Source organism: Podarcis erhardii (assembly GCF_964252035.2).
Source record: "Podarcis erhardii genome assembly, chromosome: 1".
NCBI classification, from domain to species: domain Eukaryota; kingdom Metazoa; phylum Chordata; class Lepidosauria; order Squamata; family Lacertidae; genus Podarcis; species Podarcis erhardii.
The window spans coordinates 22513937-22536617 of record NC_138497.1 but is presented as its reverse complement, the minus strand read 5'-3'; the positions used below and the strand labels follow the sequence as shown (position 1 = coordinate 22536617).

General features: G+C 41.7%; 2 protein-coding genes across 5 annotated transcripts in view; one reads left to right on the top strand and one right to left on the bottom strand.

Moving 5' to 3' along the window:
• Positions 1–22: 22 nt before the first annotated feature.
• On the top strand, positions 23–13244 carry UBR7 (ubiquitin protein ligase E3 component n-recognin 7). Of its 3 annotated transcripts, none has more exons than XM_081864154.1 (11): positions 23–411; positions 2157–2290; positions 3307–3367; positions 5577–5672; positions 6533–6586; positions 7521–7626; positions 8185–8357; positions 9667–9795; positions 10673–10835; positions 11589–11650; positions 12105–13244. In XM_081864154.1, exons 1-11 carry the CDS (start codon positions 229–231, stop codon positions 12195–12197), a joined length of 1254 nt encoding a protein of 417 aa, XP_081720280.1. In that variant the 5' UTR covers positions 23–228; the 3' UTR covers positions 12198–13244. The 3 variants fall into 3 exon arrangements, with proteins under 3 accessions (XP_081720280.1, XP_081720281.1, XP_081720279.1); XM_081864155.1 differs by having other exon boundaries at positions 24–411; positions 8215–8357; positions 9664–9795; XM_081864153.1 differs by having other exon boundaries at positions 26–411; positions 9664–9795.
• A 2847-nt stretch (positions 13245–16091) lies between these two features.
• Positions 16092–22681, bottom strand: part of BTBD7 (BTB domain containing 7) — a 73957-nt gene continuing 67367 nt past the window's right edge. The window contains exons 11-12 of one of the 2 annotated variants that reach the window (XR_014155924.1): positions 18526–21558; positions 16092–18301 (exon numbers count right to left, since the gene is read on the bottom strand). Coding sequence is in view for 1 of the 2 variants with exons in the window: in XM_081859014.1 (XP_081715140.1) it covers positions 20743–21558 (816 nt within the window). In the remaining variant the exon portion in view is untranslated. Of the gene's footprint in view, positions 21559–22681 lie in introns of both variants that reach the window. The other variant, XM_081859014.1, reaches the window with a different exon arrangement.

The window sequence follows — 22681 nt, the reverse complement described above, 5'->3', positions numbered from 1 at the left end:
CCCTCCCCGCCACGCCCTACTTCTCCTTCCTGCTCCTCCCCACCGAGCGCCTTTTATCTCGTAGCGTCTGGGTGGCGGCGGCGGCGCAGGACAGCGGACCCCTCGCTTTCCGCTTCCGGCGTGCGCCGGGCGCTCTCTGGTGGCGGTTTGGCGTTTTCCCGCCTTTTCCTCCCCCTCCTCCCCTTCACCGACCAGGGAGGGAAAGGGAGCTGCGTGCGTTGCTTGAGGATGGAGAAAGAGACGGCGGCGTCTGGCGCCGGCCTACCTGGCGACGAGGGCGAAGAAGGCGAGCGGAGCGCGGAGGAGCCCGTGGTGTCGCTAGCCGAGGTGCTGGCCGAGAGCGAGGAGCTCGAGAAGGAGGCGCGCGCCGTGCTGGGCGGGAGCGACCACGAGCGCTGCAGCTACTCTCAGGTGAGCCCCGCGAAGGGGGCGAAGAGAGGGGGGCGGTGCCCCGCCGGGTGGGGCTTCCCTTGGCGACCCCTGAGGGGCTGGGGGGGGGAGGGGAAGCGGGGGCAGAAGGAAAGAGGAATGCCCGCTCCTCTTTATTTCGTTAGTCATTATTTGAAGTAACCCCGCTCCATCATCATCATCATCTTATTTATTTATTTATTTATTTAATTGTTTATACTCCGCCCATCTGGCTGGGTTTCCCCAGCCACTCTGCTCAGCCTACTAAAGATTCATGGACTTTCCGCTCAAATGAATCCCAAAGTGGCTGACAAACAATAAACAAGAGCCTCGCAAGTGCAACGTAAACCCTATAATGCAATTTTAAAAAAACCATCCGTAGAAACGCATCCGCCGTGGTCAACAAGATGGCAACGCGGCGGCCGAGCTCCATTCAGCAGCTGCCGAACGTCTTGGTGTTTTTCTCTTCAGCTGACCTCGTGCTTTTGTTAGTTTTGCTTGTTCTTTTTGAAACGCTGTTTGGAAAGGTGGGTGGGATAGGACTCTGTTAACAGATGTGCGTGGATTATAAAGTCAAAGAGCATAATACGTATATGGAAAAGGTAGCTAGGCTTTTACACCCCAAAAAAGGTCTTGCAGAGCAATAGTTTCTTGCAGGGCAACCAATTGCGGGGGATCTTTTCTCCATACTTTGGTTTGTTCTTGTGGTCCCATGGTGATCAGACTTTAGTGTGGTTAAATGAAATGAAGGGCATGGAATGGTCACTGGAATCTTATTAATGTCTTCTAAAAGATTACAATACAGTGTACTTAATATCATAGTTACAAATGTCCCCTTTTGCCTACTCCCTTTTTGCTACAATTTTGACGTAACTCCGTTCTCACTGCTCCAGGAGTGTATTCTGGCCAGTGATGATCATTCTGAAGTTTGTTGATCATCTGGCTGCACCTCTTGTTTTTCCTCCTATCGGCATGCTCCTGGAAAAAAGTTAGGCATCACATATCTTAGTAATATCTTGCAGTAACCTCAAGCCGTCTTGCAATAGCTGAAGCAAGGAGGAGGGTGTGTGGGTGTCTTGGTATGTTTGAAAATAAACTGGGATAGCTTTAGACTAAGGTTCATACACCTAAGGGGTACAGAAATACACTGGACAGCGATCCTCATCTGTGCATGGTACTCTTTATATACCTTGTTCATTAGGGAAGAAAACAGCTGAAATATGAAAATCTTCTGCTTATACATTGCCTGTGAAACAAGGAAGAATTGTGTAAAACAGCAGTGAATGATGTTGCTTAGGCAAGGGCAATTTTGTCCCTTTCCTCTTATTTTGTCTGACTCCCCCCCCCCCCCCCCATATCAGTAGCTTGTTATCTAGATAATGAAAATATGGGATTATTTGGAAGCTTATTTATACTGCAGTGCTCTTATTCAACACCATGTAGCACCCTGGTCCTTTTGTTCCCTTTTCAGAAACAAACTTGGCATTGAGTATACAGCATTTTCTGGCTGCCAGTTATTTTAGCTGCCTAAGTGAAATTTCTAATGTGGAGACATATTGTTGGCTGAATCTGGAATAATCAGTTCTAAGTTGTAGGCTGCTTGAGAACATGGGAGCCATTATGGCATCTCCTTTGAAAATGAAAGCTGGATTTGGTTTCTGTACACAGAATTCAATTTTGCTCAACTTCAAATTCCCAGACTGGCATTCCCTAACATCTCCATTTTTATGCTGCTGTCTCTTTTCCAGGGAGCTGTAAAGAGGCAAGCCTTGTATGCCTGCAGTACGTGCACGCCGCCAGGAGAAGAACCAGCAGGGATCTGTTTAGCATGCAGTTATGAATGTCATGGCACCCACAAGTTATTTGAGCTGTATACAAAAAGGTAACATTGATTGATTGATTGATTGATTGAATTTATATCCCACTCCCTGAAGGAGCCCAGGGTGACAAACAGATCTACAGTTTTAAAAACCAGAACATTATACATCAGTTTAATTTTTTTTAAAAAAACCAGTTACAGTTAAAACCTTCTAAAATCAGTTATTCCATCCAGTGATCTCAGGGTTGCCAGCAATAGTAAAGTTTACCTAAAATCAAATTTATTTCCTCTACTGTACAACATTAATGCAGCTAAACTAAATGCAGGCTGCATTTTAATGTTTTAATTATTTTAATCTTGTTTTAAAGTTGTATTTCAATCAACTTGTTTTTATTATTGGTTGTTAGCCGCCCTGAGCTTGGTCTTGGCTGGGGAGGGCAGGGTATAAATAAAATTTATTATTATTATTATTATTAAACTAGATTTGCCATTTTGTTGCCACTGTAACTCTTTTATACAAGCAGTGGCGGAGAGCAGGTGGGGGCGGGGCTGGGGTGCGTCCTGGGGGCGTGGCGTGCCACCTGTGGGGGCACGACGCCCAACATGGGTGGGGGGGGCAGCTGCAATGGCACCCCACCAGGATCACTTGGTGCGCTCCCCCACACTCCTCTTCCTCTGCCAGTGTATACAGGAATGCTTTGAAACTCAGGATTGTAACTGCGAGAAAAATGTTACTGAGATTTAGCAAACATAGAAAACTATTGGATATGTTAGGTTTAAAAGAAAAACCTTTGGCTGCAGCTGTTTGTTTATGAGCCTCCAATGAGACAACCAAAATAAGCAGTACTATGGGCTCACCAAAATGCCATGTTCTTGTTCATGATAGTATAATAATCATCAAATTTGTAAATCAAATGTCTGCTTTGATAAAAACCTTTTTGGGTGTGGTTGAATGATCCTGGTCAGAAGTAGGGATTTTTCATCCATTTATTAATACAGTTAACTTTCCTGAGATGTAACTGATGTTCCTAAAACTAAAAAAAGCCCTGTTGGGACTCTGGCTCTTTTTTCTCTCTTAGAAACTTCCGCTGTGATTGTGGAAACAGCAAATTCAAAAATTTGCAATGCAAACTACTTCCAGTAAGTATAATTCTGTTTCCTTTTTGGAGTGTAATCATAGCTAAACTCTTTGTTCTTTAGTGTGAGAACTTTTACTTGTAATTTCTTTTCTCCTCCCTCTCTCAAACATGCATTTCAAAAGTGAGAGTGAAATGAAATTTGCAAAGTTCTTCATAGCTGTTGGCCCAGGCTAGCTTTATTTAGTGTCCAGTGACCTTCATGGGTCAGTTCATTGCAGATGTGGACCCACATCCAGATGCCCCTTCACATCTGGATTGACTCTGCATGGAAATGCAGATTTCATTTGCTGGCTTATAAAAATGGTGTGTACTAGGGCTGTGCTATAAATCGCCATATTCTTGAATACAGTGTATTGAAATAACATTGTGATATGTGTTTCAACAAGGCAATATACCGGTGAACAAAAGGTGGAGACTTAACAGCTTCCCAGGGGGTAGCTCAACTGAACAGATACTTTGCAAATAATTTGCTGGCACCATCTCCCCAGCTTTGTTTGCTCTCGCCCTCCTCCCTCCTAAATGATGATAAGCCCTCACACAAACCAGCAAACTCTTTCATATTCACAGGTATCTTTCCACTTAAAGGTAAAGGGGTAAAGGGACCCCTGACAATTTACAGGCTGAAGGAGCCAGTGTTTGTCCGCTTCCACAGACAGTTTTTCAGGGTCATGTCCAGCATGACTAAGCCGCTTCTGGCGAAACCAGAGCAGCGCACGGAAACGCCATTTACCTTCCCGCTGGAGCGGTACCTATTTATCCTTGCACTGCGTGCTTTCAAACTGCTAGGTTGGCAGGAACTGGGACTGAACAATGGGAGCTCACCCCGTCCCAGGGATTTGAACCGCTGACATTTCGATCGGCAAGCCCAGGTGGCACAGTGGTTTAACCCACAGTGCCACCCGCTTCTTTCCACTTAGAGCTGAGCTAATTATGCAGAGCCTGCTAACAATCCAGGAGGGTCCCCCCCCCCCATGCCTAGACAGTGAAGATCCAGCAATCTAAGATCCAGCTGCAAAGTAAACAAAGAAAGTAAACAAAGAACTGGAAAGCACATCTTCCTTTCCTCAAACTCCCCCCCCCCCAGAAGAGTTTTCATTTTTATTTTTTGGTGGTTTTTATGTTGTTGGTTCCCCCTTAAATACCTTTCCTCCATATCAAAAAGGAAGGGGTTTTTTATTTAAAGGAACCTATCTTTTTGCTTGCTTGCCCTCCCTCCCTCTGATAAAAAGAGAGAGATTGGTGGGATGAGGGCTTTTGAGGAGGCCCTTCTGTGTGGGGGGTGGGGATAGAGGGGAGAAGATTTAGCTGGCTGCCTTGTGCTGAAATGGGAGAATGTGGGGAGGGTGTTTTTCAGTAACTAGTGCAAGCACATGTTTGTCTACTCACAAGCAAGCCCTACTGAATTCAATGAGGCTTACTCCCAGGAAAGTAGAAGTAAGTTCAGTTGAATTCTGTGGGGCTTATGCATGCATAGATTCCACTTAGACCTCTGAGTGGGGAAGCAGATGCAACCTGAGTAGTAAATCACTTGAATTAGTTGAAAATTATGTGGATGTTTATTTAATATTTTTATTAAAACTACTACTTCTTTACTTTTTAAGGCCCCCCACCACAACAGGGAGTCTTGTCAAAGCCCTTGGCTGCTGTGGGGAAGCGTGGCGCATCCTCCGCTGCTGCAGGGAGGTATGGCGGGACCATCTGCCAGCAAGGTCCTCCGCCATCGCCAATATATGTTGGGATATATCGAGATACAGTGATATTTAGCTGATGATATATTGTGATGCTGAAAACCAAATACCGCCCAGCCCTAGTGTGTACAGTGTTGTCTGTAAACATGATAATCTGACTCAGATGGGCACATTGAGTCTCCCATTAACTTCAATTGAGGGAACTCTATTCTTTTTCTTTTGTTGTTTGACTCTGCCTTCAAGGAAAAAAAACAGTTCATCCTCTTTCTCTTCTAATTACCTCAATTTCTTTCCCTTCCAAAATCTCAAAGGTTTATAGAGTATATAAATATTTCAGGCTTGAAGTGAGGTTCAATAAGGGACATGTGATATGCATTTAATATGACTGGACATAACAGCAAAGTTTAGCTTTCTGGGATGACTAAAAGTAAGATACATACCATGATTTAACAGTTTTTATTTCTAGAGTATTTGTTTTCCTCTTGTTTTTTGTTTAAGACATATGTCCTGACTTATTTCTAGGAGAAGGCAACGGTGAATCCAGCAAATAAATATAACGATAACTTCTTTGGATTATATTGTGTTTGTAAAAGACCTTACCCAGATCCTGATGATGAGGTAAGATGCTGACGTCTTGTACATGCAAATATTTTTATATGCGTGCAGTTCTAGTAAGTTTTAGTAACTTTACTATGTTTTGTTATCCATTTTAAAATAAGCAAAAAGAGATATTTGGCAGAGGTAGTTGGTGGAAAACAAAGCTCTGCAATATGTACAGTGCTACTGATCATGTGCCATGACGCAAGAAATTGCACAAACTGGCAACATCAGGGTATTTTTTTATGCAGGGTATTTCATCGTGTTCTCTAGGCTTACCCAGTGGCCAATTTGACTTTTCATAATATTGGAACTTGGAGCCATCCATTATAGCTAAATGTTGGAAGATTGAAAACAGACAAAATAAGTATTACTTATACGGTGTTTAGTTAAATTACGGAGTTCACTACAGTGGTACCTCGGGTTAAGAACTTAATTCGTTCTGGAGGTCCATTCTTAACCTGAAACTGTTCTTAACCTAACGTACCACTTTAGCTAATGGGGCCTCCTGCTGCCGCTGTGCTGCCACTGCACGATTTCTGTTCTCATCCTGAAGCAAAGTTCTTAAACCGATGTACTATTTCTGGGTTAGTGGAGCCTGTAACCTGAAGCGTCTGTAACCCAAGGTACCACTGTATTAGAAAATGTAGTGATGGTAGTGTCCCCTAAGGTAATTGGGACCCTAACAATTTAAGGCTTTAAAAGTTAAAACCATGGAAATGAATCTGCAGGCAGGGCAGATGTTTTAATATAGGTGATTGAGGAGATTGCTATTTCAAGCTTCTCAATAAGCAAATTACAGCACCATTTTGCACTCGTTGAACCATCTTCAAAGGTAGCCTGACAAAGATAATTTTGTAATATTTTGGCTCTATTTTTAGATTCCAGATGAAATGATCCAGTGCATAGTTTGTGAAGACTGGTTTCATGGAAGGGTAAGCCCATGTAATAAAATCACTTCATTAAATGGAAAGGGTTGGAAATGTTAAAGTGATAAATTTAACCTGTCAGACCAGATTTTCTAACTTGTACAGGGCTCGCTTCCTCAGCCTCCTTAATTCAAAATAATTGCATAGATCCCTCAAGCAATACTCTGGAATAATTGAGTTTATGTTGCAAACCTATACACTTAAAACTGTTTACAGTTGGATAGTTAAATCTCCTCCTTACTGGAACAGGCAACGTTTAGATGAAGTTTAGCCATTACATGTTCTATAAGGATGAAAGATTGTAAAATAAAGTTAACCCTTTATTTACACAAATGCCTGGGTCACACTGTATGCCATGGGCAGAGGTAAGATTAGGGGTGCTGTCTACATTAAATATGAAGGAATATTTGATTTTCAATTTCTAATTAGATTGCTGAATTTCTGTATTCTAAGCTAATCTCTTCTTTCTCCCTCATCCCTCCCAGGGAAAACTTATGAGTGGATTTTTGTGTGAAAGGACTATGAACTCAGTTGGTATTAAAACAAACTCCTGAGCTGAACATAATATAATAATAATTTATTATTTATACCCCTGCCCATCTGGCTGGGTTTCCCCAGCCACTCTTTGCTCAGAGACACCCTGTTACTTAATTTGGAGTCCTACAACTCTCCCAACAGTTTGACGTCACCCCCAGAGGCGCACTCCTCCATTCTTTCCCGAGACAGATGAATGCCACCAGTTCACTCCTATGAACTGTTTTGTACCCAAGTTCATTTCTAATAAAACACCAACTTCTAAAGGTTCCATAAGTCTGGGCTCTGTTCGTACCTAGTTTAGAGTGTAAAGAAGAAAAAAGATGTGTTCCAGTGCTTGAGGATCACTGGTTTCCCAATAATTTGTTAATATGTGTTTCCCGTGTGTTCTCATTTCTACCTCCAGCATCTTGGTGCAATCCCTCCAGATAGTGGGGACTTTCACGAAATGGTGTGTCAGGCTTGCATGGATCGTTGCCCTTTCCTGTGGGCATATGCCTCACAGATAGCAGGTGAGGAGAATAAGGGCAGCTGTTGTGCTAATATTTTTAACCTGGAGCAGCAGCTCAGCCTCGCTAATGCAAGTTTTTGGATTTAACCCATCTTAGTTTCATTTAAATTACTGCAACTTCGACTTGTTTAGGTTGCAGCAGTCTTAATTTTGGCTGATTGAATTATGCTCTTGCGCTTTGAGATTTCTTAATGTTAGGCATAGTGTATCACCTCACCTTTTGTTGTGGGTAGCCATTTTGATATTTAATAAAAATTAATAATTTTATTATTTATACCCTGCCCATCTGATTGGGTTTCCCTAGCCACTCTGGGCAGCTTACATAATATATAAAACATAATAAAGCATGAAACATTAAAAGCTTCCCGATACAGGGCTGCCTTCAGAAGTCTTCTAATAGTTGTATAGTTCTTTTATCTCCTTGACATCTGAAGGGAGGGTATTCCACAGGGAGGGCGCCACTACCGAGACAGAAATAACATTTCAGGTTTTTGAGAATGAAGTAACATTTTGTAGCGCAGGCATGCCAATATTAGGTGTGGGTGTCTGTCTTTTGCAGTTCACACTGTGACCAAAGTTACTCCTGCAGCTGAAGATCAAGTTGTGCTGAATGTTGAAGAAACTGAAGAAATAAAAAAAGAAAATGGTATAGATAATCAAATAAAGACCGAAGAAGAAAAAGCAGCACACGATAATGAGCCATCCACCAGCTCTGCCTCTGAGTGTTCTGAGGTAAGCTTTGCATTTATTCTTTTGTGGTTTATGGTCAAAATCTTTCTTTCGTTTGTGCTCAGAGCAAGAGAATAATTGTTATTTATTTATTTTGTCTAGCTGGTCATTACAAAAGATAAAATATAAAAACGGAATAAAATGCTTCACACATTGACTTTCTGTTAAGGGACAGGTCTTCCTACACCTCTGAAAAAGTGGCCTGTTTTGCCCTTACAAAGGCAATTTTGAGGAGAAAAGTTTGTGTTGAAATTACGTGACAATAGGAGTATAGCATCTAGATCAAGGGAAGTAATAGTGCCACTGTATTCTGCTCTGGTCAGACCTCACCTGGAGTACTGTGTCCAGTTCTGGGCACCACAGTTCAAGAAGGACACTGACAAACTGGAACGTGTCCAGAGGAGGGCAACCAAAATGGTCAAATGCCTGGAAACGATGCCTTATGAAGAACGGCTAAGGGAGCTGGGCATGTTTAGCCTGGAGAAGAGGAGGTTAAGGGGTGATATGATAGCCATGTTCAAATATATAAAAGGATGTCACATAGAGGAGGGAGAAAGGTTGTTTTCTGCTGCTCCAGAGAAGCGGACACGGAGCAATGGTTCCAAACTACAAGAAAGAAGATTCCACCTAAACATTAGGAAGAACTTCCTGACAGTAAGAGCTGTTAGACAGTGGAATTTGCTGCCAAGGAGTGTGGTGGAGTCTCCTTCTTTGGAGGTCTTTAAGCAGAGGCTTGACAACCATATGTCAGGAGTGCTCTGATGGTGTTTCCTGCTTGGCAGGGGGTTGGACTCGATGGCCCTTGTGGTCTCTTCCAACTCTATGATTCTATGATTCTACCTTCACAAGTGGGACTGAAGTGAACAGAAAGATTCATGTCAAATGTGCCTGTAGAGTCAGAAAGCAAGTATTAGAAGGATTATTTCCGGTGCTACAGTGTTTGTGCATTTTTTTGGCTGCGAAAACGAGAACTGTGAGCTCTTTTTGCAAGATTTATCCAGAGGAGGTTTTTTTCAATACAATGTCTAGGAAGAACGTGAAGGCTAATGTATTTTGGGAACCTCAGGAGGAATAAATGGAGTTAGGTTTGGTGAGGTATTTGCTACTCTGCTTGCTTTCCTGATTCCCTAGACCTCAATTCAAGTCTGAGCCTCATGTACATATTCCATTTTTTAGTTATGGCATTACTATCGTCTTACTACTACCAGATCGCAGTTTTGTAATAACTTTGCAGAAAGCTAAGAAGTGCACAGGCTAGAATGAACAACACCTATGGATATGGAAGAGAAACTGACCTTTCATTTTGCAGCAGACAGTTAAGAAAGAAGAATCCACCTGCAGATTCCAAGAACTTAAAGCCAAGCAGTACGTACAGAAGAACAGGGCCACCTTTTGGCCACACAACTGGCGAAGCAAATTGTGCACCTGCAAAGAATGTATGGTATGTATTTTTGAAAATCTCCAATTTTCATGTTTGCTTTAGAACTATCTAGAATGGAGTTCACCTATGAACTTGCAAGTGGCTGAATAAAAATGGAAGGAGTGGGAAAGCGTAAACCTGCGAGACTTAACCTGTTTTTGTTTGAAAAAATATAATGAATTTTTTCGGGCAGGTTACAAAAAAGAGTGATGCTTGCTTGTAATTTGTCTATTCATTTGATTCACAATTGGAGTCTCTTTTCTAGTCATCAAATTTCAAAGCTCTATGCATACATTGGGGAAGAGGAAGTAGAGGAGAAATGTCCCATTTTTGCTTTTCCTCTTCTACCGCTGTTCTTGCCCTTTAATTCTTAATCCTGTGTTGGATATGTTTGCTGGCTTTGCAAAAGAAATGTTTGCTGGCCTTGTATCCCATTACCTAGGTTTCCTTGCCTGGCTCCATTTGTCACTTCCACCTTTTGTTGGCTTGCGTTGAAATTTGCAGGCTCCAGCTGCACATTGTTACCTCTTCCTTTGAGGTATTTGGAAATATTTAAGGTGGTAGTCAAATAAGTTTGAGCATAACTAATTTAGGTTCATGAATTTCAGTGGGTCCAGTCTGAGTAAAACTTAGTAACTTTTTTTTCCCAAGAAGGGAAGTGTATATTATTGATAGATTGCATTTGTACACCAGAGGCTCCCAGAGTGGCTTGCATAAACGGGTCGGGAAGGGAAGAGTAAAACAAATGGAGCTGGACTGTCATAGCAGAGGTGATAGAGTGAGCCGTGCTTCCTATGTATCCCATTGATAGAATGGCTGCCCTGAGGTGCCAGTTGAGGGAGAAGAGGCCAAGGTGATCAATTCATTTCTGTATTTAAAATAAACCTTTGTTTTTTAGAAAATGTATTGTGACCTGGAAGTCCCATTTCTAACAGAGGAATGTGATACCGTCTTAGCCTATGAGAATAAAGGGACAAGTGACCAGGAAGCAGACAGAAGAGATCCTCTAATGGACACACTTAGCAGCATGAATAGAGTCCAGCAGGTGGAGCTAATCAGTGGTAAGTGATGGAGCTTTTATACTTTTTACCCAATGAGCAGCTGGTGGGAGGGCACCAGGTTGGGGAATGCTTAGGCAGAATGTTGTGCAGAATGCAGCAGCTTGGTTTCAGAATGCTGGTCATAGAATCATAGTGTTGAAGGGAGCCCCAGGGTCATCTAGTCCAACCTCATTCAATACTGGAATCTCAGCTGAAGCATCCATGACAGATGGCCATCCAACCTCTGCTTAAAAACCTCCAAGGAAGGAGAATCCACCAGTTTTTGAGGTGGTCTGTTCCACTGCTGAACAGCTCTTAACGTCAGAACGTTCTTCCTGATGTTGAGTTGGAATCTTCTTTATTTTAACTTGAATCCATGGTTCAAATCCTACCCTCTGGAGCAGGAGAAAGGAAACTTGCTCCATCATTAGGCTTGGTATTTCAGACCCTTGATCATCCTGCTTGCCCTTCTCTGCACGTGTTCCATCTTGTCAATATTCTCCTTAAATTGTGGTGCACAGAACTGAAACACAGTACTCTGTGTAGTCTGGCCAATGCTCAATAGATTGGTACTGTTACTTCCCTTGAATGGAAAATCCATGCTAAACTAAGTTGATATGTTGAGCAAAAAAGCAGATCAGAGGAGCGGGGAGGTAGAGGAGCAGTATGAGTCTTGGACCATATTTGGTTGCAATTAGTCAGCTAAATGGGAGAAAAACAATCCATTAAGTAAATTCACAACTACAGTAACACAATTTTTTTTTTTAAATCTAGAATACAATGACTTGAAAACAGAACTGACAGACTATTTGAGAAGATTTGCAAATGACGGAACAGTAAGTATATAACTCCATAGCGATTCTCTTTTGTTGATTTACAGATTAATCCTACTCGGTTGTAACAGGATTGGAAGGTAATAAGGCTTTTAGGCTTAGGTCCTCAGTTTCTCAGGTCACTCATAAAGCTCACTGGTGACCTTGGGCCATATCTTCCTCATAGAATTGTTTTAAGGATGTTAATGGAGGTAAGAGGAATTTGTGTATTAGCTATCATGAGCCCTTAGGAGGAATTAAGCCATTTTTCAGAACAGACTCAATAATTCATTTTAAAGTGTAATGTCTCAAAATGACCTTTAGTAGTTTGACTTTCAAAACCTTGTTTAGCATCCCAGATAAAATGCCTTGATTTCTGCCCTATTAGTGACCACCATGCTTTTCATCCAGGCCTTAACTTACATTTAAAATGTGTCAGTTCCATTATTTTCTTCCATCAACTTTTACTTGCCACCAGGTTGTTAAGAGAGAAGACATTCAGCAGTTTTTTGAAGAATTTCAGTCTCGGAAGAGGAGGAGAACAGACCGGATGCAGTACTACTGTAGCTAGACTGGCCTGGAAATCGAAGGACAAGTTTTTTGCTACCCCTTTTCATTCTTCCCTCCCTTCTGATTTAATTTGACTACCTGTTCATCTTGGCTTTTGTCCTATAAGGCAATGCTTGCTGCTTTACAGCTTAAACATGTGCTCCAATTTCATGGCAACTGTGCTGAAAATTAACAAGATCATGGTTTCATAAAAATGCCAATTAATTTGTGTTGAAGGGTTAGTGTCCAAAGGTATATACTTAGAAAAAGATTAACAAGCCTTCTAAACAGCTGTAGGTGATGAATCATTCTTCAATTGGTTAAAAGAAAAACCTAAATCACTGACTGAAGTTTACAGAACAATGTTTTTAATCAGGGTACCCCTTTTTCATGCAGATCTGTTTTTAAAATAAGAATTCATACCTGTTCAATTTAAGTACACCCTCTTATTAATTTCTAGTACAAATCATGTTCTGTAGGCATTTTGCTTGTTTAAGAGAGTGAATACAGGATTAGAATGTGGATTAATGAACCTCTCATTGAATGAAGTATAAATTCTAGCTAAACTTTGAAATGAACAGACTGACACATGCAAATTCTAGATATTTCCTTGATAACGCCTACTGTATAGCAGCTTTTTACAATGAAATTACTGTAAATGTTAATTTCCTGCCCCCACAGAATGTAAATACATTGGTTGCTGCAGGATGCTACTAGGTTATCATTGTACTTTTTAGACTGCAAGGAATCTCTGGTTTGGAAGCTTATATAATGTAATTGTTCTAGTTTGTATATGTTTCAGAGGGGTAGCCTACAAAGGTATTGACCCACCTGTAAAATAATGAACTTGTGATCTTTTTGTAATAATTTTAGATAATAAAACCAAGGCAAGAATATTGTAAATAATGTTAAAACCAATGTGCAGAAGCAGTTTTCTTATTAGTGCTCAACTTAATGATCTAATTATTCAAGCAAATCTTAAATGTGTGTATTCAGAACCCTTAAAGCGATGTCTTCTTCAGCCACCATTTGGTTTTTTAAATCTCAATAAAGCAGTTGGTTGCCATTAGTGATGTTGCTAAATTTTGGAATGATTGTGCCTGTTCAAAAACTTTTGCAAATGTAGTTTACTCAGAGTTGCCTCATTTTTGTTCCAGCAGCCCGAAGAGGATAGTTCCTACTCAGTCTGGTTTGAAACAAGATAATGGTAGGCTTGCTCTAGAGATTATGGGCTCCTAGAGACATAATGCAAGATTTGCTTATGGCAGAGCAAGCAGGTGTTTGATAGCCACGCTTCTAGTCTCATCAGTGTTAGTATGCTATTACTGTATCAGCTAGTTTAATGCCAACGTCACTTGTCTTTGCATGTGGCTTGTGGCTTCCCTCACTTGGCTCTGCCACACACCCCCCCCCCAGTAGCTGCTGCAGGAAGCATGGCAGATGCGGAGAAAAGGATTAACCCTCCCCCCTTCCAAATATGTAGGCAACAACCTTCCATGGATACCTGAGAAGATTCCCTTGCCCAAGCACGCTGTTGGAATGTCTATGCTCAAAGATGGGAGGCAACAGTGGGGTGGGGTAATATGTCCATACTAGAGCAGTTTGCTTTGGGTGACTAGGCTGCATTGTGAGAGAATTCAAAGGAATGTTAAGTAGGAGAATGGGGTACATGCTAGTGATAGTGGAATTGCTGTGGCCTTGCTCGTTTTTAGATACAGCCTTGCCTTTCCACTGGCATGTAACCATAATGTTTCCCATGGACAGCACACATCCTGGTTTAATAACAACAACAACAACAATAATAATAATACTCCACCTATCTGGTTGGGCTTCCTCAGCCACTCTGGATGGCTCCCAACAGAATATTAATAATAACCAGGGTGCCAGTGTGTTGTTTTGCATATTCCCTTAGCCAAAACTCAGGACTACATGGGTAACTTGCACTGTGGTTGATTTTAATCTTGAAGCTGTTACACTACCTATCCATGATGTGCTAAATGAAATAAATAACTTCTGTTCAGCAAAGGGTCATTGGATGCACATCTTTACCCAACCACATTGCTGTAAACAAGGGAAGTAGTACAATACATGAGTCAGATCCATCTAGTTTGACAGATTGTGGTTTTGCATTTCGAAAAGCACTGTAGGAGGTAGTGAGAAAATTGATAATACTAAGTATTTAATACACAATACTCACAGGGTTTGGGTTGGTTCATGTGGGGAAGAGGTGGTCCTCAGCCACATCAGGCTTTGCAGGTCAAAACCAGCATTTTGGAAACTGATACGCAACCAGTGTAGTTGTGCTAGAATTGGTGTTATATGGACTGACTGTCCTACCCAGGTCAACAATCTGGCTGCTGAATTTGGCACCACCTGCAGATGCTGAACCTTCAAAAGTCACCCCATGTATAGCACATGTACAACTAGGTTACCAGAGCCTAGACAACAGAAGTAAGGCTGGGCCCACCAGATGGAACTGACAGAAGGCATTCCACTCTACCAGGGTTACTTGGGCCTTGAGCAACAGCAGTGAATCCAGAACTGCCCCCAAGCTACATACTTGCTGCTTCAGAGGGGGTATAACCCCATCCTTCCAGTCTTGGCTGGATTAAGCTGCAGGTGGCTCTTATCCAGTCTTGTTGAAGACAGAGCCCAACAAACTTTCAGTGTAGGTTTCACATGCATATCCAATAGTAATTGGGCTTAAGGATATTGTTAAATCAATTGATGTAGCCATGCTAGTTCATTGGGGGGGGTCAAAAAGATACAGCAGAGTAACAGCCTTATTGGAATCAAGTAAAATGTATCCAACTACGGAGCAAACTTTGGCATAACCTGAAACCTGTGGGATAACCAGCCTCAGATAACCAACATATTTCAAGTCTCATTAATGAATGAAGTAGTTAATGCCATAGAGTAAGCTGTCCTGCCAGGCTTATGTCACTCCTGCTCACCTTGGGAGTAATCAAGCCTATTGTACCTCAGTCTGCCTGAGCAGCTCAGTGCAAAGAGGTCTGAGCTGATTCCTCCAAGCTTGCACCCCATGGCTCTAACAAGACTTTCTTGTGTTCCTATACCAGTCACCTAGGAACTTTCACCACTGTAACTAAGCCAAGTTTTACTGCCTGTGTTTTATGACTGATGCATAGAAAAATCACATAAACCTGACCTTCGGAAAGTTTGTAAGTAAACCATTTTTAACCTACCAAATGTGTGGTCTTTTTCTATGCTAAGGGAAGAGGGAACTTTTGGAACTCACAAGGGCATATTTTAAAGGGCTAACAACATAGACTTCCACACTTTCGTTTGCTGGGATTCTCTCACCAAAGAGTACTTGCCCCAAACTGGAACCTTGGCATCCAGGAATTCTCTTTTTATATACCAATCTTTTCCCTGCCACCAACATCTGTATTGTATCTACCAGTCTAATTCTGCAAAGCACCTCCTGTATTCCATCTTTTATAAACTGTATTCCTATCCTATCCAGTCTTTTCTAACTTTCCTGCCTACCCCTTTGTTTCTTTTTTATACCTAACCTGAAGAAGAGTTCCAAAGCTACTTTGCAACATTTTAGTTCCTAATAAAAGTTATTGCCTTGTAGCCTTGAGATTTTATTGACAAGTTGGTACTTCTTTCAAGACAGGAAATTAATATAGTTGGAAGGAGTATGCTTGGCAGCTGTGCACAGTAATGTGTTTTCGAAGTGTGCATGCACACGAAAGCTCATACCTAGAACTAACTCAGTTGGTCTTTAAGGTGCTACTGGAAAGAAACATTTTTTTTATTTTGTTTTGACCATGGCAGACCAACACGGCTACCTACCTGTAACTGGAGGAAAAAATGTTACTATACGTTAGCATGCAGCATGCAGAAGTAGTCTTTTATCGTGACTGAATCAAATAAATTTTACACAGGATTTTTCTAGACAAGCCATTTATTTGAAATGCCAACTATATGTAGGATAAAGTCAGTGTTAACATGCTTCTCAGCAACAGTAGAAAAATAGAACCAGTGAAAACCTTTTTACAACTGTAATGGTACTCAAAAGAGAAATGTATTGTTTTACAATGCATCACACAAGACTAGAATTCAATTCTAGAGGTACCTAAATAAAAATACTATATTTTCTTAAAAAACCAATATGTACAATTGAAGCGTAAACAAGTTTTACAAAGTACTGGTTATGCAGGTTGTAGAAAAAACACTTGCATAGGACATGAAGTTGTTGTAAGAAAATTTCTGAGCCTTTAGTATTGAAGGCACTTGACTTTATACCAGTAACAGCACAAAACAACGCAACATCATGGACACTTAACACCTTCCAGAAATACAAACATGTACGGAAACAGCATCCCCTCCCCCTCCAGCTTCCTCTAGCATTCCACACACAGCCCCTCCACCATTTAAAAGCACAGTCATTGGGAGAAGCTAGAATAATTGTTCCATCCATAGCCCATTTCAAAATAAGTTACATAAGAGATGAAAATATGGTTTGGAATAACAAGCAAGAGCCAGTCTCTTCATTTTCTCTCTTTTTAAAGGCAGAAAAAAGAGATCAAAGACAGGAATTAAAACAGGAAACATAGATGGTCACTGTACGGTAGTCTTACAGGATAACAAGGATAACTGAAGAATTAACTCTTAACAGTATACTTTCAGAAGACTTATTGTAAACACATTGGCTGGGATACAAAGTGGCATGTCTACATGGTGGTTTTTCCACTTCCTTCTCCTGGCAGGAGAACCCTTGTCACTTCCCAACCCACACAGCCCTTTGCACCTCTGGAAGTTTAAAAAAAGAGAAGAACCCACGCAAGGTAGACGCATGGAAACACAATGTGTTTGTGTGCACACATGCACACACACACTTCTAGTTCCCAATCATGGATTAAAACACACAGTTTTTCCTAGCAGGATGGATACCAAACCAGTTTTGGACGCGACTGTTCTGTTGCAGCAGAAATAGCCAAGATTATAGTTTTAAATTTCCATACCGAAGCATCTTTCATTGGTTTACCAATTGTTCAGTAAGCAATTATTTCTCTTTCAAAGCCACAGCTGTATGGTTACTGAATCCTTGGAATTTCCTAAAATGTATTCAAAAGTGCTTCATGCAAACAAAAGATTATTTAAGCTGCTAAAACTGTATTGTGCATTGAAGATGCCAAACACACAGCATAGTTGTCAATTACTGAAACACTGAATAGCTGGGATTTGCTCATGAGTCCTGATTTTTTTGGAGGACAAAGGGACCAAGCGGTTGAAGTTCTGAGTAAATCATCTGCCCAGCAGATTGTAAAACTAATTTCAATTATGGCACAATACATGTTTGATCAATTTGTTGCCGGGCCAAGTTAACACCCAGACAAAACCGTTGCATTGCACTGTTCCTTTTTGGAACGGGGGGGGGGGGTCCACTTCAAATTTTGGGAGAGTGCTGGTGGCTCGAGTCACAAAGTGCCTCCTAAGGTGGGGGTCATGGCAGAACACAAAATTAGACAAGCACTCTGACAACCTACCACAGTCAGCTATGCCCTGATCTTGGAGATCATACTACTAATCACACGTGAACTGGTGCTGTTGTTTTCTAATAACAGGGAGCATTTGTCAGTGTCAAGATAAAATATACAAGGTGGTCACGTCACGTTCACTTTCATTTCACAGAAATCACTTAGAAGGTACCAGCACATTTTGCCCCATAACTAGAGACTTGCCTCTTTTAAAAAAAGAAAGCTTGGAGTCTGGGGAACCAGCCCAGGGCCACAAACGAAAGCCTTTGTGGGCAACACGGTGCCCAATGCCGCCAGGTTGGCGACTCCTGCTCAATCAAATCATGGATATTAAAGTTTGGCTTTAGTTGGCCAGTTGCTCATATGCCGTTTACAAAATATAGATATCAAAATACGCCTTTTCCTAAGGAAGTGCAAGAGGAGTTGAATGACACTGGATGAATAAATGAGCTACCCAGAGGTCCTGCTAAAACTGCACCAAACTGATCAAACTCAATCTGACCACTGCTGGGAAACGGATCTAGTTTAATAAGCCAAAGAATCTGAGAAGAGTTTTGTTGACACATTAGAAACAGCAAGTTCTTAATCAAAGCCATAGAGGTAAAGAAGCCAGTTTCTTGCCATCTCAAAAATTTCTCTGGGAACATTTGCCCCCCCCCCCTTCTGACTTAATACAAGTTGTTTTACATTGTCTAAATAACTCTGTTATCTTAAGGTATGCTACAAAATTCTGTCTCTTACCAGGATTTGCTTTCATCTAGAACGCCGTCCCATGGTCTGAAATGGCAACTACCTGACTTCAAAAGCGGTACGTGTTGTTCGCTGGGAGCCAATATGCACCTAAATAGCTTCTCACAAAGCTTATTCCACAGTAAAAACCATGTGTAAACTAAACCTGGGTGGATTATTTCAGCCAACTCTACAGCCACTACTGAGATCAAGAATTTACCCCTCGGGTAACTCACAGACAGAGCTAGGCACACATTGCACTACTAACGTACTGAAGCAAACAGGCTTTGTTTCAGACATGGACAAAATGACCTACTTGAAATAACACAATATCTAAAACCTACAATATGGATGTTTCTGTGTGCTCTTGTTTGGGAGAGTAGGTTTAAAGATATATTCGGTGTGCATGAGTAAGTGGATCAAAGGTAAGTCTTGTCCCAAAACTCTCTGGAAGGCAAAGCCAATCTCACAAACTTTTCCAATACCATGAAAGACAGCTAAAAAGCACTAGACAAGATGATATAGTAGATTCTCATCTTCCCTTGTCCTCAAAATTAAAAAGGCAGAGGATAGAAGACTTTATGCATTTGCACCATTGTAGCAAAATTAATGTAGTGTGAAAATTCTGGACAAGATACTCTCTCACTCATATACACTATCCATCAAGGATCCAGAACTTCTGTTTGCTTTAACAGTGTTTGCCCCCTAAAATAAATAGGACACAGCAACTGAAAGGCAGGAGCTGGTCCTCTTGTTAGAGCTGAAAACAAAAGTGTGATTAAACATTGAAAAAGTGTACATTTAAAACAGTGTCAAGTATCTAAAATCAAGAGTCAGGTTTAAGGTTAGAACAGCCTTTAGTTAATATTCTGACTGAGGTCTTCTGGTGATGGAAGATCTGCATTTTAGAGCTGGCCACCCTGTCAAGCCTGTATTAGGAGATGCCACACAGTAGCACTGGAGCTTTCCCCAATACTTGCATGAGAAAAGACATGGTGGGTGCATACAACTGCTGACAGCCCAAATGGCCATCATTAGCAGCAATGGGCGTTTCTAAGCAATCAGCCCCGTCTCTTTACTTTGTGTTCATAAAAGCACGGAGTCCCCAGAGTCTTTTAAAAAAGACAAAACCAAACGTGCACACACGGAAGAGGTTGGGATGAAGAAATTAAGTGCTAAATTGCTTACAGCTAATTTCAGCCTTAGGCGTTCCTCTTCAATTTGTGATTTCCGTCCACAAAGCAAGAGACTCACGGGGTCCAGGAGCCCTCAGTGACATCACTAAGGTTGAAGCCCTTGTGGTTGCTTAATCACAGGTGGAAGAAAGAAGGCAGAAAGCACTCCTTTGGGTGCCTCTACTGGAGACAGGCAGCTTCCTCTAAGGAGATGGAGCGTTAACACCAAAGTCAGGTGTTATGCAGCATCTTCTCACTGTCCTGGGTTGGTACAAAACCTTCCCCCATACCTGCATATCCTTACTCAAAGGAAAAATTGATGAGAGTGTTTACAGTACTGTCACAATTTGCAGTACCAGGTGTATTCCAACAAAAGGAGTTAACTAAGTGCTTCTCAGAGGTGTTATGTCAGCCCCCAAGGCCTGCAAAAGAGAGAGAGAGAGAGAGAGAGATTTCAAGGAACCCAAAGAGAGTTATACTCCTCACTTCCACAGAAAACCTCGGCCACAAAAATCAGTGAGGGCTTGCTACATCAAGATGAAGGCCAGCTGCCATGGACTTGGTAAACAGAACAAACGTATTAGGCTGGATTCTTGCACTAGTGGTAGACCAGGAAGGCTTGAGACTGAACCAGAGCAGATACTTAGATGTGCTGTTCTTTGGAATTCCTATAGTCATTCAAAAATAAAGACAGACATTGTCACCATTTGATAAGAAAATACATATCTCAGTGCGCAAACCCAATGCGCACAGGAAGCCGGAAGGTGAATTCTTTTTTTAAAAGCCACCCAAGAGAGCATGAACATTGTCCTTTAAATATAACAGCAAGTTTTAACATACTAGTACAAAAACTAAATAAAATTAATGTACAGGTGCAAAAGGCTACCTTTCATTTTTTGTTAAAGGTGCCGGCTATTTTTTTTTTTTTAAGAGGCTTAACAAAATCTGTTCCGGACACAAACTCTGGAGCGGCATTCCAAACAAACTGGTAGCATGCCATCTCTAAGGAAGCCATGTATGTACAAAAATAATAATTAAAAAAGTGATGTGGCAGCTGGCAATAAATGAACTTGCCCAACCAAAGTCAGGCCAGAGGTGGCAAAGACTGGATATTTCATGACTCTTAGGCACAGAGAAGAAGTGGAGGTGGTTTTCAGAGGGCAGATTTTTTGTACAGGAAGTCTGGTTTGCTGGGAGACCTCCTTCCTCTGCTTACTGCCTCTTCCCTTTCCAAATCCACATTTCTCTGTGCTTCATGCTCCAAGGGCTCGAGGTCTGCCAGCCTCCGGCCGGACTGCTCTTCATGGATCTCTGAGCTGTATGCAGGCAGAGAAGGCCGGCCAGAGGTTAACCCATAGGTTAAGTCAGTTTCTATTTTTGTTCGCCCCCTTGCGTGAACTGGGCCATTTCCAGCATTCTCTTGGGCAGCCAATGCCAAGTCCAATCGCTGGGGAGGTTGTTCTAAGACATCAAGGTGTATTGGTTCATTCTTTTGTCTATGCGGATGCCCTTCTTGAGAAAGTGCATACTCCCTCCGAGAGTCTTCAAGCTTTTTTGGAGAGATGTGGTTAGGTAAGTGGGTGGCCTTTAAACCGCTGGGTGATGCTTTATTGTGGCTGTACAAATCTGGGCCAAAATAGATACCTTGAGAAGGTGAAGGAGTGTGCCTGCTGGGGGCAGGAGTAGACGGTCTGCATGCAGCGTTGGAGAAATCATAGAAATCTGGGTATTCCTGCGGATTCTCTCTCGAATCCAGTTTTTGTTCAACTGAATGTTTTTTCCGGGAACTGTGCATGTGCCTTGTCTGAAGGCATGAAATGTGCTGGGCTGCTCCTGGCCCAACCTCCAGAACAGGCTGGCTCAGTTCTGTGTCAGCAGTGAGCTCTGGCAGCCTCCTGTCCTTCAGAGACATTGTCGACACACCCATAGCGATATCTGGCATCAGTTCATTGAGCACAGGTTGAGTACCCTGGAAAAGAGAAGAGAACACCCATTTCTACTTGTGCTATTTATTCCCCTGTGTTCCAGCTATAAGCAACATACTTTCGCCTCCCCCAGAACTATTTCAGCTTAAGAAAGTCCAAGCTTGCCACAGGCCACAGCTACATGTTAAGAGAACATGCTCCCTTAAAAACACACACACACACACACACTCTTACGTGGGTTTTTTGTACTATCAGCATAAACAGATGGGTTAAAGAGCATTTCCAACTACAAAAGGAGTTTTATTTTATTTTATTTACTGTATTTCCCCGTGTATAACACACACCCATGTATAAGGAGACTCCCTATTTTATGGAACTGCAACAAACATTTTTTGGGGGAGAGATTGCCCAGAGTTGTTGAGCTTTTTTGGGGGGGTGGGGGTCACCACCACCAAACGCTCTACGGCCTGCCCGCCGTTGGGAACAAACAATCACACAACAAATCAGTGCTGCCTATCTAATGAAGGCGCTATATAATGAAGGTGCACAGTGAATGCAGAGTCCGGGTCAGTTTATATGGAGAGAGGCAGTCCTTGAGGTGCTGTGGTCCTGAGCTACAAAATCTTTATAGGCCACTCTTCGGGCTTACAGTGGCCAACTTTAGAGCAGTTTGCTATACAGATTAGCTTCCAAAACCAATTATTTTGGACATTTAAACTTCAGTGACATAGTTATCAGAGACGATTGACAACAAATCTAGAGACACTGATATCAGTTCAAGAAATCTATGTAACTGAAGCATATACAAGACTCAAAGCCAGATGAATTTAACTCCATGAAGGACTTTTGCAACTGGGCCATCTAATAAACAAACCTTATATTAGTGGAAGAAGCAGGAGTCAATGTCATCAGAGAAACTGTTTTCATATGTGTGGGCTTGTTGTCTAGAATTATTTCCACCTGCTGTAGCAATGCATTTCGGACTTATTATTATTGGTAGGAGTTTCATACTGGATTAGCTAACTCAGATATGAAAATCAAGTTCTGTAAAAAAATTCTTCAGCGCAATTTGTTAGAAATTTAGGCTGCAATCCTATACGAAATTACTTGGGAGTCAATCCCACTGAACGGAATGGTGCTTGCTTCAGCATAAGAAACAGAATGTCA

Bases quoted from the DNA above. Each gene is read 5' to 3' on its own strand.
- UBR7 (XM_081864153.1), top strand. From the start codon at position 229: ATGGAGAAAGAGACGGCGGCGTCTGGCGCCGGCCTACCTGGCGACGAG. The intron at 6,587-7,520 runs GTAAGCCCATGT...TTCTACCTCCAG, and splicing joins AAGACTGGTTTCATGGAAGG to CATCTTGGTGCAATCCCTCC. The intron at 10,836-11,588 runs GTAAGTGATGGA...TTTTAAATCTAG, and splicing joins GCAGGTGGAGCTAATCAGTG to AATACAATGACTTGAAAACA.